The 16,290-nt window shown below is 36.9% G+C and overlaps 1 protein-coding gene across 1 annotated transcript; it reads left to right on the forward strand.

Annotated features, from left to right (window-relative positions):
- Nucleotides 1-830: 830 nt before the first annotated feature.
- On the forward strand, nt 831-1,609 carry LOC112502868. The gene is made up of 2 exons (XM_025106881.1): nt 831-1,098; nt 1,353-1,609. Exons 1-2 carry the CDS (start codon nt 831-833, stop codon nt 1,607-1,609), a joined length of 525 nt encoding a protein of 174 aa, XP_024962649.1.
- The last annotated feature ends 14,681 nt before the right edge of the window (nt 1,610-16,290 follow it).

A 16,290-nucleotide genomic window follows, 5' to 3' on the forward strand; every position in this document is an offset into this window, starting at 1 on the left:
TTTGATCGAACGACTTAGATTAATTTGCTTTAGGTTATGTCAGAAAAAACGGTTACTTACTTGTATAAATAGCATCGTAGACCCTTGTATTTCAGTGTGCTTCAGTATTGTAATTATTAACATTTTCATTCTACTGAAAATCATTTGAAGCTCTCTCTTGTGTTCATCAATCTTCATCACTGTGTTCTTATTGATTTTTACTTTGGTTGATTCTTATCTTTTTCACTGCATCATCACTGTCAAACAGATCATCCAAGTAAGTAATTAATACCAAGAAACCGAGTTAATCGATCCTACACTTACCCCCGAGGCACTATTAGCCACCCTTCCTAGCTCTTCAGTGATATCTGAGGTCACTGTCGCACCAGTGGCTCCTCACCCAACCGCCTCAGTGACCCAAATCACTGAAGGTGTGAATATCAACGTCGCCACTGCTGAACACCCAATTCCAACAGCCTTAACCATCTTCTCCTCTCCCCCTTCTATATTGGTCTCAACACGTGTCAATGAATCAACAGTGCCAGTACTTTCTGATGATGAGACACCCACCACTGGACCTGAGGTAGCTCCTCTAGAAGCACCTCAACATACCGGTGCTTATCCTCTCGAGCGCACCATGGAGCCAACCAGCGTTAATCCTTCAGATAACGTTGAAGACCCCTCAGGTACTTCATCTTCCTACCCAATCAATTCATCTAACCCTAAGCTTCCTTATGCTCATTCTCATTCCTTTTCAGGTCCTTATGAGCGCCAAGCCATGGACGGACGTGAAGCTGCTCCTCCCAGCAGTCGAGACTGTCTTCATCAAAATGGGCGAGGTCCATAAAGACATGTCCCATAGGGACGAAGTCACTGCTGACCTCTCAGCCGTCAGGGTAGAAGTTCAAGAGGTGAAAGGCCAGCTCTCCTCTCTGCAAATGGTTGTTCAAGCCAATGCTGAGGCCATTGCTGCTCTAACGAGCAAGGCCGATGAAGCACACACTCAGTTTTTCCAGCAAGCGGAGCTAATGCAGCAAGTCATGGTTGCTCTCTGTCAACCAGCTCTAGTGCCTCCTCTTTCTTTTACCGTTGATGACTGTGTCCAACTTTATGAAGCGCGTTAACGACGATCAGCCTAGCCAGCACTCTGACGCAGCTAGAGGAGATAATGGTGCTCCAAATACAAAGCGTTGACCAACACTCTAGCTATTGCTCTCAAGCCATCGCTAGAGAGGGGGAGATAAGCCCTGCCGCTAGACCAACCACTGTTGCTGCTGCCCCTGTATCCATTGCTTCAGCAACCCATGAAGTTGAAGCTGAAGTTGACGCTGAGGTTGTCAATGTTATCTGAACCTCCTATGAAGCTTCTGTAGCTGAGGAAGTTGATGTCGTCCGAGCTGAAGCCTGCGACGATGACCTTCCCATCACCTTTGTAGCTAATGTTGGTGATGTGGAAGAAGACAATGAAGATGATGATGATGAAGAAGGTGAATCTCCCGACCTCCCTGACTCTGGCAGCAACCTAGATGACAATGACGATGATCATGACGACAAAGACGACGTCGCCATCCAGTTCCAAGGTCCTTCTACTGCCACCAAAGGTGTCGCCCTCAAGGATTACGCATCCTAGGTAGAGCAAAGGGTAGATGAGGCTACTCAAGAATCGCACCAGGGCACCAAGTCTAAGAGTAAAGGTGTCGCTGAAGAAGGAAACCTCAAGGTACTCTTCAAACCCCTTGAACCCTTATATGATGAGTCCTCAAGACAAATAACCATCACCTCCATGTACCAACTCTCTATTCCCTCGACTACCTGGGGTCGATTGGAGGAATAGGTCCTTGAGAACCCAAGCCCCAGCACTACTACCGACCAACAGATGACTTAACTTAAGGAGTCACTCGACCAAACTAGAGTAGAAATCCCTTTTCGTACCTCTAGTCGTGGTGAGTTCGACTTTTTGATCGAAGCTGAAAGACTCAAGGCTCTCAAGGCCAAGGAAGAACTTGCACTTCAAAAGAAACAGACTGTGGACAACTTAAAGCTGGCCAAGTCTCTAGCCGCAAAAGTTCTTCGCAAGAGAAAATCCAAAAATACGGTGAACATTATCCCGGCCCAAGCTAAGCTTTTGTGTACTACAGAGACTAAACATGAAAAGAACCTAAAGCTGGCCAATCGTGACAAGTGTTGGAGCGAAGTAAGCCAATCGTGACAAGCATCAGCATCAGCGGACGAATAAAATACGGTGGGTTGCTAATCTCCATTCTCATCGCCAGGGATAATCTCGAGGCAGTCACCGAGTACCCTTCCTACCTTGGCGAATATGGCTAGAGCGAATGGCTAGAGATTTGATAAGCCATTCAGCGCTCAAAGTCCAAACATAAAACAATTATCAAAAACTTCATCAACGAGATGATCAAGTAGGTGTCCAGGTATGTTGCAGTCCCTGAAAGGCGAACGTTGAAAAAAGGTGGAAAAAGAAATAGGCCTTCAAGCCCTAATGATGGACCATCCCTGAGGAACGAACATGAAAAAAAGTTCTCCTTTGATGAAGTCCCAAAGGCTTCGAAGAAGCCAGACATATCGATCTTGAATCTATCACTGCCAGCGAAGGGTCCTTACATACCTAAAACTGTGCATGTGAAGCCTGAGTTAGGACTTATATTCCTTGAATAATTATCATGCTTTGAATACCTAAATCTCTTAAACTAAGGCTCTAATACCACTTCTATAACACCCCCAAACTCCATATTTGCATATAACACATATTTCATTACATGGAAATATAGTTTACATCCCAAGGTCCCACTAGTACAAGGATTCTATATGTACAAAATCTACATATGAAAAATTCCAAAACAAATCTTGTACTAACACATGTAATACAACATGAATCTTCAAAATAAACAATCTTAAGCAGATCTTCAAAAGCAGATAACAGGTTAGGAAAATAATCACATTTTCCCTTTCCATTTTATAACCCTGGACCCCGCCATTCCTGCATTGCATAATTTTAAAACAGAAAATGAAGGTTAGACCATAAGGGTCTAGTGAGAAAATCCCTTCTTTGCAAATGCAGTGTGATAAACATCAAAATATAATAAAGTAATTTTGCTCTGAAATATTTGTAATACAATCCAATGATGCAGTTTTCAATGACATGTATAAAAGAATAAACTCACGAACCCGAGTTCTATTACTAAAATACATCTGCTTAAAGATTCAACATTCTCAATATGAAATAATATTGTAACCAAAGATTCTTCGAATCATTAAACCAATCCTTTGTAAATATTTAACAGAAAGATTTAAGGCTATACTTGCATTTTATGACAAACCATTTTCCCCTTCTCAATAACATCTAAATTAATACTTCTAATAAGAATAATATCTCTAATTCATCAGGTTACAAAGAAATGATGATTCAAAGTTATTAAATCCAATTAGTAATAATAATAATAATAAGAGTTATAATAATATCCACATATGATGATGCCTCCCTTATTCCAAGTACACCTCTCCTTCATATGTCACCCTTATCAGAACAGACAAAAGTCACCACGTCTGAAAGTACCCATTCCCAGTTTCAAACCGGAACAGACAATAGTCACCACGTCTGGGGAACTACCACTTAAAACAAGTTTCATACCAAAACAGACTTATGTCACCACGCTTGGTAGAAACATATCTTTTTATTTAAAAAGATATAAAATACCCTTTTATAAATTCATACTCCAACCCAATAATAGACATTTTTAACTATATAAATGTCTAGAATATTAAACACTTAAAATTTATCAAATATAAGTTATCCGGATATACAATCCGGACAACACTTGTCCTTTTTGTCCGATTTACTAATCCAGACAACCTAGGATTGAATTAAGGCTAAACCGTATGACTTATGTCCGGTTTAAGGCAATCCAGAAAACACATGATCGATTTAAGACTAAGCCGCTCAATACGTGATCGGTTTATAACTAATCCGCACGACCCTTAGGTGATTTGAGGCTAAACCGCACAATGCTTGGTCAAATTCATACTTCTCCGTTCAAAACCTTTGACCGGTTTACATATTTCAAAATTCTCACTAACACCCTAAATCACACTACACTTAAGTGATTTATGAATAAATCGGATGACTCTTATTCGGTTTAAGAATAATCCGGACAAGCTTTGTCCGATTTAGACTTAATCCGGTCACCCTTTGTCCGGATAAAACCCTTAATTGAATAACTGATTTCTTTTCAATCTATATGCAACATTCAATAAAAACTAGTACAAATTTTATACAAAGAGGTTTAGAAATCACTCACCTTTAAAACACAAATTCAGATTTTGAAGAAGAAGATGAATGCAAGACCAACTTGATTCTCCGGACAACTCTTCTCTCAAAATTTCCAAAATCTCAAAGAGGTAACAAACCTTTGCCTCTTCCAAAGCCCTCTTATTTATACTTTCCAAATTTGGAAATTCGGTTCCACTCCCCCATATGCATGCATATAACCAAATCATTCATGTATGCAAGCACAAAAAACACTTTTACATATTATTTCATATATTGCGCATATATATATATATATAACATATATATATACTTACACATTATGCACATATATTCTCATGCATAAACTACACATATTCACATATTTATTTCGTGTAAACATGTATCCATATAATCAATTAATTCACATAATAAATACCTTGGATAATAACCAGAACCCGGTTATCACAATCTTGGAGAAAATGTACTTGGCTTCATTAATATGAAAGACTTAGACTGGTCACTTTCCTTTCTAATTTGTCAATTCATTGTATAACTTGTATTCTATGTCACTTTCAGTGTTCAAATATATATTTTGTAAGTGTAAAGACATGTACTGAATGACTTGTAATTTTTCCTTTGAAATTTATATAAGTATTTATTGTGCATCACTGAACAAGATCCCTGAAAAGAGTAATAGGGACACAAGTCTATGAGTTCCAGTGTTACTCTTACATTCACTGACAATCTATAAGTCAGTGAACATGCTTTCAGTTTCAGTTTCCCTTCTTTTATTTTTTTCTTAAAATTGTAACTTAAGAAAATTTTCTAAGTAAAGACTAACTCACTGAAAAAGATCCCAAATTAGTTAAAAGGGACATGTACTTTATATGTAACTTTTCCTTACTGTAATTTGATAAGGAAACTTTCTTTATGTTGTTTTGTTATCATCAGATAGAGGGAGATTGTTGATCCTCTCTATCTCAGTGATTTGACAATAATCCCTTTTACCTTATACGAAGTATTAGTGTTTCTCTCTTTCAGTTCCTGCGATCATCACTGAGTTTGTTTAGTTATCGCTGAGAACATGTAATGTAAGTCCATCAGTGACAGCGACACTTCAAGAAGACAAAACTCACACCCAAGAACATTCAGCAAAAGTCGAAAACTGAAAATTATAGATTAGAGACTCCCAAGTTCGTGATTCGAAGCGGCATTCAATAATTACAACCTGGTCTACATATGTGTGAAGACTCCCCAAGCCTCAACAAATGTTGAAGAGACCTTCAGGGTTATTCCAGCCTTCAGCGATCAAAAGAAGCTTATTGAGCAAGATTGCTTTTGTCTTGTCCTTCCACACACAAAGGACAAATCCATACCCTTTATAGAGTATAGTACGGTATGGAGCCGATTAGTTGACTCTAGTACCCACCAACTCCATGAAATGATGTCTTCTCATGAATAGGCTTTTGTACTAATCACTATAGCAAAGGAAAAGTCTATCTCTAAAGACTTGACGTGTGTTCAAACCCTACTGCATTGCATAAAATGTGCATTTAATGCAATGAGTATAAATAGATATGTTCTATCTCCATGCAGAGATACTCTTAAATGCTAATTCTTGCATGCATACGTAAAAGAACACAATTCGCTTATCTTCAAAAGCAAGTTAGAATACCTTTTTAAGTATTTTAAATAGTTCTTACCAGAAGGAACTTACTTTCTTCTTAGTCTTAAACAACAAATCATTTCTCTTTGCTAAGAATGTATGTATGTAACTTAGATTTTTAGATATGTTATCTTTATCTTACCTTTTCCGCAAACAATCTTATAAAATACGTATTGATCCTTCTTTATCAATATATATTTTATTTTGGAAAAGTTTATTGTGTTTGTATTCATCCCCCCTTCTAGAAATTATTTATACACATCTTGTAGACCTTAACGGGACCAACGCTTTTTGAAAACTTTCCCAGAATTTTGATGTAAAGTGACTATTCGTGTCTGAGATGATAGACAACGGAATGCCATGTCTAGTCACAATCTCTTTAATATAGATCTTTGCCAATCTTTCTAATGAATAATTTTCTTTTATCGAAAGAATGTGTGCAAATTTCAACCAATGATCCACAGTTACCCATATGGCATCATATCCCTTTGGAGTTCGAGGTAATCTCGTAATGAAATCCATCGTGATATGATCCCACTTCCACACAGGAATCTCTAAAGATTGTAGATTCTCATATGGTCTTTGATGTTCAGCTTTTACTTGTAAACATGTCAAACATCTCTCCACGTACCTTGCTATGTCTTTCTTCAGTCTAGGCCACCAATAACATAGTTTTAAGTCTTTATACATTTTATTCGTTCTAGGATGAATAGAATACTGGGATTTATGACTTTCATTCAAAATAATTTCCTGGGTATTTCCACAACACGGTACCCAAATTCGACCTTGAAAACACAGAAGCTCTTTACCATTCTTTTCCAAGGTAGAAGTTAATTTACCCAATCGTTGTTGTCTGAAATTATCTTATTTGACAGCTTCCCTTTGATATTTTGCAATTTCACTGTGAAGATCTGGCAAAAGATTCATTCTCATAGCTACAGTTTTGATCGTACCACTCTTTTCCTTTATGCTCAAAGCGTCTGCTACCACATTAGCTTTTCTTAGATAGTAAAGAATTTAACAGTCATAATCATTTACAAGCTCAATCCATCGTCGTTGATGCATGTTTAACTCTTTTTGATTAAATAAATGTTGGAGACTTTATGATCTGTAAAGATCTGACGCTTAATCCCCAACAAGTAGTGCCTTCAAATCTTCAGAGCAAAACTACAGCTGCGAGCTCCATGTCATGTGTTGGATATTGTTTTTCATGATCTTTCAATTGCCTAGATGCATAGAGATAATAACCTTTCGTCTTTGCATTAACACACAACCCAAATTCAACTTCAAAGCATCATTGTAGACCATGAAATCTTCTGATCCTCTTGTAAAGACAGAACTAGAGCGTTGCATTGACGATCTTTCAAAAACTAAAAAGACTTTTGTTGATTTTCTTCCCACTGAAACTTAATATTTTTCCGCGTCAACTTCGGTATTGCAATCTTGGAGAAGTCCTGGATGAATTTCCAATCGTAACCTGCTAATCCCAAAAAACTACGGACTTAAGAAGGAGTTCTCGGTGCATCCCATTTCTCTACTGCTTCGATCTTAGAAGGATCAACTCTCACTCCTGCTTCAAATATGACGTGACCCAGAAATTGCACTTTTCTTAACTAGAAGTCACATTTGGATAATTTGGCATACAACTTTTCTTTCTTCAAAAGTTCAAGGATCAGAAGAAGATGTTCAACATGCTCTTCTTCAGATTTTAAGTATATAAGAATATCATCAATAAACACAATAACAAATTTATCAAGATATTCATTACATACTCGGGTCATCGGATCCATGAAAGCTGCAAGAGCATTGGTTAAACCAAAAGGCATAACCAAGAACTCATGATGTCCATACCGAGTTCGGAAAGCAGTCCTAGCAACATCTTCTTCTCTGACTTTTAACTAATGGTATCCGACCGCAAATCGATCTTTGAAAAGTATCGGGCTCCCACTAGTTGATCAAATAGATCATCGATTCTTGGTAGTGGATGCTTATTCTTAGTTGTCAGTTTGTTTTATTCCCGATAATCAATGTATATCTGCATTGATCCATCTTTCTTCTTGACAAACAGGACCGGAGCACCCCAAGGTGAGCTACTAGGTCTGATGAAACCCTTGTCAAGAAGATCCTTCAACAAAGTAACCAACTCATTTAATCCGATGGTGCTAACCGCTACGGTGCTCTTGCTATTGGTGCTGCCCCGAGTACCAAATCAATCTTGAACTCGATAGATCTATCAGGAGGTAGCCCGGTCAAATCTTCCGGGAAGACTTTTGGATAGTAACATACAACCAGAATTGACTCTTGCTTACCCTTTTTCTTCTATGAATCTACCACATAAGTTAGATAACTCTGACATCTTTTTTTAATACATTTTTGGGCTTTCAGAACCGATAACAAGTTGGTATGGTGACCCTACCGATCGCCATAAATAACAATCAGTCCTTTCCCTGGTAGATCAATACTAGTCTGATTCTCTGCTACCCAATTCATTCCCACCATAACGTCGAATTCTTTCATTAGCATAGGGAACAGTCAGATCGGTAGCCCCCACCCTCAATTTCAATTATGCAGTTATTGAACACATAAGCAACAGATTCTTTACTATTAGCAGTGTCAACTACTAATATATTGTCAGGTGCCACAGAAGTCATGCATGCAATTTCAGCAAATAAAGGTGATACAAGTTCGCACCCAAATCAAACAACACCTTAGGATATATGAAATTAATGAGAAATGTATCTGTTACCACATATGGGGTTGTTTCAGCCTCAATCTTCGTCATCTGAAATGATCGACCCCTGCCCTACTCTGGCCTCCTCTTGGTGCACTAGGTCCCCGAGCACTTTGCGTATTTCCTTCCATCGTTAAATGAGGAATCTTAAATTGCGGGCAGTTCGGCTGAATATGATAAGGTGAATTACACTGAAAACACCTTTTTGGTATAGTGCAATCCCTCGATAGATCACCTGCGTCGCTGCATTGATAACCTCTTTTTTGGTTCGGGTTGACAGTTTCCCTGATGCACCTTTTGACACCACGACAAGCTCTAACATGTGGTTGTCGAGAAGGTTGATTATCTAACTTTATAAATTTGGATCTTCGAAAAGTGGCTAAAGACCCCTCCCATTTTCGTTTCTCTACTACTCTCTCTTCACCTTGCCGATTCTTATTTCTTTCCATAACCTCGGCAACATTTACAACTAAAGAAAAAGTAGCAGGATCCATGGCAATCACAAACTCTCTGACGGAAGGTTTCAGACCCCAAAAATATCTTTCTACCTTTCATGATTTAGAAGAAACGTAATGCTCTGCCAATCGGGAGTACTCGATAAACTTTTTCAGTATAATCCCATACAGATCTGTTTCCTTGCTCCAGTTTCAGAAAATCTTCTTTCATTTGCCTGACTGCAGTCTTAGGACAAAATTGGATTTTAAATCTGACTACAAAATCTTCCCTAGAGATAGTTTGCATAATATTGGTTGAGCTGCTGATTCCACATCCCACCAGTATCAAGCGTTAGACTTTAGCATAGAAACTGCAAATCTAACCTTATCCTCCTCAGAACACCTACTGGTGTTAAATATTGATTCAATTTCTTTTATCCAGCATATTGCTTTTACTGGATCTCTCTCTCCTGAAAAAGTTGGGGGTTTTCATGTTAGAAACATTTTTATGTCTCCTCTCCTGTTATTACTACCTGCTGAAGGAGCTGGAGGATTTATTTCAACTCGTTCAGTTTCTACTCTGGCTGGCAATCCCATAATCGATACCAGAGTCTCTCTTAGCTTACCCATCTTTTCAACCAAAACATTTCTAGTTATGAATTATGGTTGAGGCCCACTCTCCGGATTAACCCGAAGTAGATTCCCCCTGATTAGGACGAAACTCAGTATGACTTCTTCCTTCAACATGATTCCTCCCTCGGCCTCTACCCCTGGTTCTTCCCCTGCCTCGGCTCCCAGAAGTATTGGTTGGAGCATTATCGGGAGACTTATCTCTTTTTCTGAATTGGGGTGGGTGATCCTTTCAAATCTTCTTGATCGACTGGACATCTGCAGATATTTTAGTATTAAATATTACGTATTCACATTCCCAAATATAATGAAGTGTCCAAATTCAGACATGTAACTGTAAATTCATAACTACATTGGCCATATTTGTAACACCCCAAAACTCCACATTTGCATATAACACATATTTCATTTCAAAGAAATATAATTTATACCACCTAGGTCCCACTAGTACAAGGATTCTTATATATACAAAATTTACATATGAAAAATTCTAAAATAAAATCCCTGCACTAACACATGTATGACAACATGTATCTTCAAAATATGTAATCATCAAGTTGATCTTCATAAGCAGATAACATATAGGCAAATAATTTTCATTTTCCCTTTCCCCTTATTATCCCTTCACCCCGTGGTTCCTGCAATGCACATTTTTTGAAACACAAAATGAGGGTTAGACTAGAGGCTCTAATGAGGAAATCTCTCCTTTGCAAATGCAGGGTGATGAACACCAAAATCCGATAAAATATCTTTTAGACAAAAGTAATTGCATTTCAGCAAAAGAATGTAATTTGATTGGATGATCAAAATATGTGGCCAATAATTAACTTCAACACATAATCCAAATGCACCTCTCTAAAACCCAGAGCTCAAAATAGAACTCTTAACTCAACGGGCTAGAGCTGCTCTGGCTCAATGGGCCAGACCTCCTTTGGGTCCACAGACCAGAGCTTATCTTGTTCCACAAACCAGAGCTCTTCAGCCCTTACCAACCAAAGCCTCTATTCTACTAACCAGAGCCTCTGTATCTAAGTGAAATAATACTCAACCAAAGATCTTCTAGTTTAATAATGACTCTAATTCAAAAGAATCTACCATAGCTTAAAGATGTATAAAAGAGAATCAAAGCTCCTCTGACTCTTAATTTTTGGTTATAAATATTTTTGAAAAGAAAAATAATATTATGGTACAGAACTAAGATACAGAGCTTCTGTATGATACATACAGAGCTTCAGGTTTATAAAAATTCCCAAAATATATAAAGCCTTTTTCACATAACCAGAGGTTATCTGGTCGTTTATAAGACCAACCAGAGCCCCTCTGTATATATATTAGAACTTGATAGAAAACTTAGGCAATGAAAGCCTCTAATTAAAAATCATTTTCCACTCCTCAATAACATCTAAATTATTATTTCTAAAGAGAACAATATCTCTAATTCATCAAGTCACAAAGAAATGTTGATTTAGAGTTATTGTATCTAATTAGTGATAATAGCATTATGTATAATAATATTCACATCTCGCATTCCCACCCTTATTCCATGGTACACCTCTCTTTGATATACCACCCTTCTTCCTTCTTTAAAACAAGGTTAGTTTCCATAACAAACAAAAGTCACCATGTCTGGAAGTACCCATCATCCAGTTCCAAGCCAAAAATAGACAAATGTCACCACAATTGGGGGAACTACCTCTTAAAAAAGTTTTATTCCAGAACAAACAAAAGTCACCACGTCTAGAAGAAACATTTCTGAAAATACAGTTTCATACGAAAACAGACTTACGTCACCATGCTTGGTAGAAACATTTTAAAAAATATAGTTTCTTACTAAAACAGACTTACGTCACCACGCTTTGTAGCAACATTATCTTTTTCACTTTAAACAAGATATAAAATACCCCTTTTCACAATAACAAATTTAAACCCAAATAAATGTTAAATTATAAAAATCTAAATATGAAAACTCAAACCAACAAGTATATTGTACGAACAACTTGTGTTTGGTCAAGCTCCTCCAACCAACACATGTCCAGATAGGCTTACCCGGATACCTCATCCGGACAACACTCGTTAAGGCAACAAACTATCCATATTAGACGTATTTAGATGAACACTCTTTGGTCAAAATAGTGTTTGAAGACAACTCAAAGATTAGTGTATAATACCCTAAATCAAACAACATTAACCGGATATGTTTTCATCACACAAGAAGTGTCCGGATACGAACCCCATCGGTCACCAATATGACCAAACATGCTCTTACCGGGCAATTCTATGTCCAGAAAACCTTCAATAAAGAAACACAAACACCCAATTTGGACCACATTGTGTTCGGGTACACTCTATACCGAACAACACAGTGACCGATAACTACCTTTAATTAACCTTCTAACACTTAATCCGGTCAACATGGTGACTGGACACCCCCAATCCGGTCAACACAGTAACCGGTGAATAACAAAACCCAATTGTTGAATATGCTCAAGAACAAATGTAATATTATCAATGTATCATTATTCCAAAGATAAAAACCAGAATCAAATCTTCTGCAAAGGATGTTTTGAAAACACTCACCTTATGAAATTTCAAAATTTGAAGATGAATGCAAACACAAATCAAATCTTCAGTTTCCCAGATTAGGCAAGTAAAAATCCATAGGGCAACCATAAGGGTGGTGCCTAATTGGTTTGAGCTTGGACTCCAAAGGTCAAAAGTGCCTGGAGGTCCTAGGTTAGAATAAAATCTCCTTCTGTCCATGGAGGTTCAAATGAGGTGACTCCAGACTACTCGCAAAGCAGGTGGTCGCTGTTGGATTAGTAGGCTCGCATAGCGTGTTGGATATCCAGGTTAATCAAATAAAAATCCACAGAGCACTCTTTATCACTTAAATTTCTAATAGAGGTAAGAAACTTGCCTTCACCCCCTTTTCCTTATATTTATACTTTCCAGAAATGGAAAGTCGGTTTCATACCAACTTTATGCATGCATATAACCTATATACATACACAATGCAGGCAAATAAAATTCATGCTCACATACATGCATACATAATCATGCACGCATTTTAAACATATGCATATACACCCATCACATAAACCATGCATACACATACATACAATATTTCATGCATATTTTACCACAATTACAGACATGAAAATATACACATATTCATATACTAATCTCATGTAAGCATGTATCCAAATGATTAATTATAACAATTAATCACATATTCACATAATCACACATCAAGTAATCACGTAATAATTACCTCAGGTGATAACCAGAACCAGTTATCACAAGATGTAATTCGAATTACCTTACACACTATTCTCTTAACCCAACATATGTATTCCCGGTGACACTATCTCTGTCCTGGACCCTTAATATGCAAATGACAGTTTAAGTCTAGGCATCATGCTTTGAATTCCTAATCCCTTAAACTCAGGCTCTAATACCACCTTTCGTAACACCCTAAACTCCACATTTGCATATTACACATATTTCATTTCAAAGATATATAGTTTACATCATATAGGTCCCACTAGTACACGGATTCTTACATGTACAAAATTTACATATGAAAAAGTCCAAAATAAAACCCCTGCACTAACACATGCATGACAACATGTATCTTCAAAATATGCAATCCTCATGTTGATCTTCATAAGCAGATAACATATAAGGAAAATAATTATATTTTCCCCTTCCCCTTTATTATCCCTTGCCCCGCGGTTCCTGCAATGCACATTTTTAGAACATAAAATGAGGGTTAGACCAGAAGGTCTAGTGAGTAAATCCCTTATTCGCAAATGCAGGGTGATGAACACCAAAATATCATAAAATATCATTTATACAAAAATAAATGCATTTCAGCAAAAGAATGTAATCCAAATAGATGATCAAAATATGTGGCCAATAGTTGCCTCAACACACAATCCAAATGCATCTCTCTAAAACCAAGAGCTCAAAATAGAACTATAACTTTATGGGCCAGAGCTCCTCTGGCTCAACGGGCCAGAGCTCCTCTGGTTCTACAAACCAGAGCTCCTCTGGTTCCACAGACCATAGTTCATATGGTTCCATAAACCAAAGCTCTTCTATCCTTACCAACCAGAGCCTCTGTATCTAAGTGATACTATACTCAACCAAACATCTTCTGGTTTATTAGTGATTCTAGTTCAAAAGAATATACCGAAGCTTAAAAAGATGTATAAAATAGAATCAAAGTTCCCCTGACTCTTATTTTTTATTTATAAATATTTTTGAAGAAAAAGATAATTTTAAAGAATAAAATTATGATACAAAACTAAGATACAGAGCTTCGGTATGAAACATACAGAGCTTCGGGTTTATAAAATTCCCAAAACATTTAAAGCCTTTTATGTTATAACCGGTCTGAGACAACCTGGGTTGAGGTAAATTATACATGTTTATTATGTGGATTTTGTGAAATGTGCATATTTAAGTAGAAATGCATGAAGCATTTATGTGAAATATGAACATGATATCATGCATATTGTGAAATGATAGCATGACATATATAATTCATACGTGTATGCATGTAGGGTGAAGCATGCATGAGGAGGTGTTTATTGAGTTTAATTATTTGGGTGAAATCATTGCATCTTCATGGTTAAGATATCATGAATTTTATAATGTAAAATCCACCGCCCAAGATTATTTCTATTGGAGGAAGCTTTCACCGTCTTTAAGTTTTTATAACTAAAATAATCTTCACCACCTTGGTGAGAGTATTTAAAGAAGTAAAAACATAAGATTTTATCTTATCATTTCATATTGAAGTCTATTCAAAAGAGAAAGAAAGCTTGTGGCGGTGAAAGGTGTTCTTGAAGAATCTGTGCTAAGAATAAGCTTTTGCTGTGTGTTTATCTTCAAGAAATATGTTTGATAAGGTGAGTTTTAAACTACTATTGAGTATAACTATGAGTTTTAAACTACCGTTGATTATAAACCGTGAGTGGTTTTGGAACTAGTTTCCTCATATATTTGCGTATCAACTATTGAGCTTGATATAGGTTTTGAAGTTAAGATGATAAACTGTTTTTAACAGTTTTATGATGTTGTTATCTTGGAATTTGATTTTGATAAATATCAAATAGAGTTGCGTTCTTCAACATCTTTGAGAAGTTGCTATTTGAATTTGTTTTTGGAATTGTTTTGAAAAGAATTGAACAGTATTTGGGTTTTAAAACAGTTTGAAAGAGTTTATGGAAAACCAGAGTTTTCAACTGTTTTGAGGAGAACAGAATGTTCTTGAGAATAAAAGGTTTTGAGTATAAACCTATGTTGGAACCATGATATTGGTTTGAGGATTATGAATAGGTTCACTTTGACAGGTAACAAAGGTCTGTCTTTGGATGAACTACTTCATATTAATGAGCAGGAGGATATAAGGGTGGAACATCATGCAAAGAAGATAATCTGGAGGATATAAGGTGGGACGGTATCAGCATCACCTAACTCTTACCATGATAATTATTAGAGTTACAACAGATTAGAGTTCTCACTTCTTGGTGATTTGAGGATTTAGAGATGTTGTCTTTAGTAGAAATGATGGTAATTATGTGATGCTATTGGAGATAATATAATTGAGTAATAATGCTTTGGGTAAAAGCATTGATTATGAGGGAACAAAGGAGCTCTGGTTATACCTTGCAAGGACCAGAGAAGCTCTGATTGACTTTCATAATGGAACTAGAGGATGCTGGTTATTTATGAAAAATCTTTTATAAGATTTATTGGTTTGGAGAATAAGCTTTATATCTTGAGAAGAAAGCTTAGTGATTTGATTCATTGTTTTGAAATGGTTTTTCGAAAGAGTTTTTATACTTAGTCTTTTTATGAAAAACAGACCATAGAAGCTCTGGTTGACTTATACGTTGAACCAGAGGGGCTCTGGTTGGTCATATCTTTTGAACCAGAAGCTCTGGTTAGTACAACCAGAGGCTCTGGTCGAACATGAACTTTTTTTTATAATTGCTCGTTTTATGTAAAAGGCTATCTTATTGATTGAAGGTTTATCTAAAGATCGTTATTGAGAAATTATATGAGTCAAAGGTGCTGGTTAGTACAACCAGAGGCTCTGGTCATGAAGAGCAGAAGCTCTAGAAGAGAGACCAGAGGAGCTCTGGTCCTGTGTTGAAAATTATTCTAAGTAGGAGTGAAACCAACGGCTCTGGTCATGAAGAGCAGAAGCTCTGTGTCACACCCCGCTAAAGCGGAAACACGGGATTGTAACAGGCAAGCAAATCTTGTCACAGTTAAAGAGAAACAATTTACAAAAGGTCATAAATAAAAGTTTATCGACTTTAACACGATATAGTCATACAAAGATAATTACAATTTTAATCCAAAATCAGACTTAAWMTATCTTCAATCCGAGGAATWCTTCCAGGAGTACACAACTTACTTAGCACCTGAAAAGCATGGCATAAACAACGTCAACTACAAAAGTTGGTGAGTTACACGGGTTTTAAATCCATAAACAGAGAAAAAAATATGAGCATTTCACATGCAAAGCAGAAGTAAGCGGATTCAAAGCACTTTATAAATGTAAATCTAT

The sequence above is a fragment of the Cynara cardunculus genome, unplaced genomic scaffold, assembly GCF_001531365.2.
Source record: "Cynara cardunculus var. scolymus isolate 2C unplaced genomic scaffold, CcrdV1 Un_Scaffold_2100, whole genome shotgun sequence".
NCBI lineage: Eukaryota > Viridiplantae > Streptophyta > Magnoliopsida > Asterales > Asteraceae > Cynara > Cynara cardunculus.

What these genes read in the sequence shown, in the direction of transcription:
- LOC112502868 (XM_025106881.1), top strand. Translation starts at nt 831, where the DNA reads ATGTCCCATAGGGACGAAGTCACTGCTGACCTCTCAGCCGTCAGGGTA. An exon ending in TGTCCAACTTTATGAAGCGC is followed by an intron (nt 1,099 to 1,352) that starts GTTAACGACGAT and finishes AAGCTTCTGTAG; the next exon opens with CTGAGGAAGTTGATGTCGTC.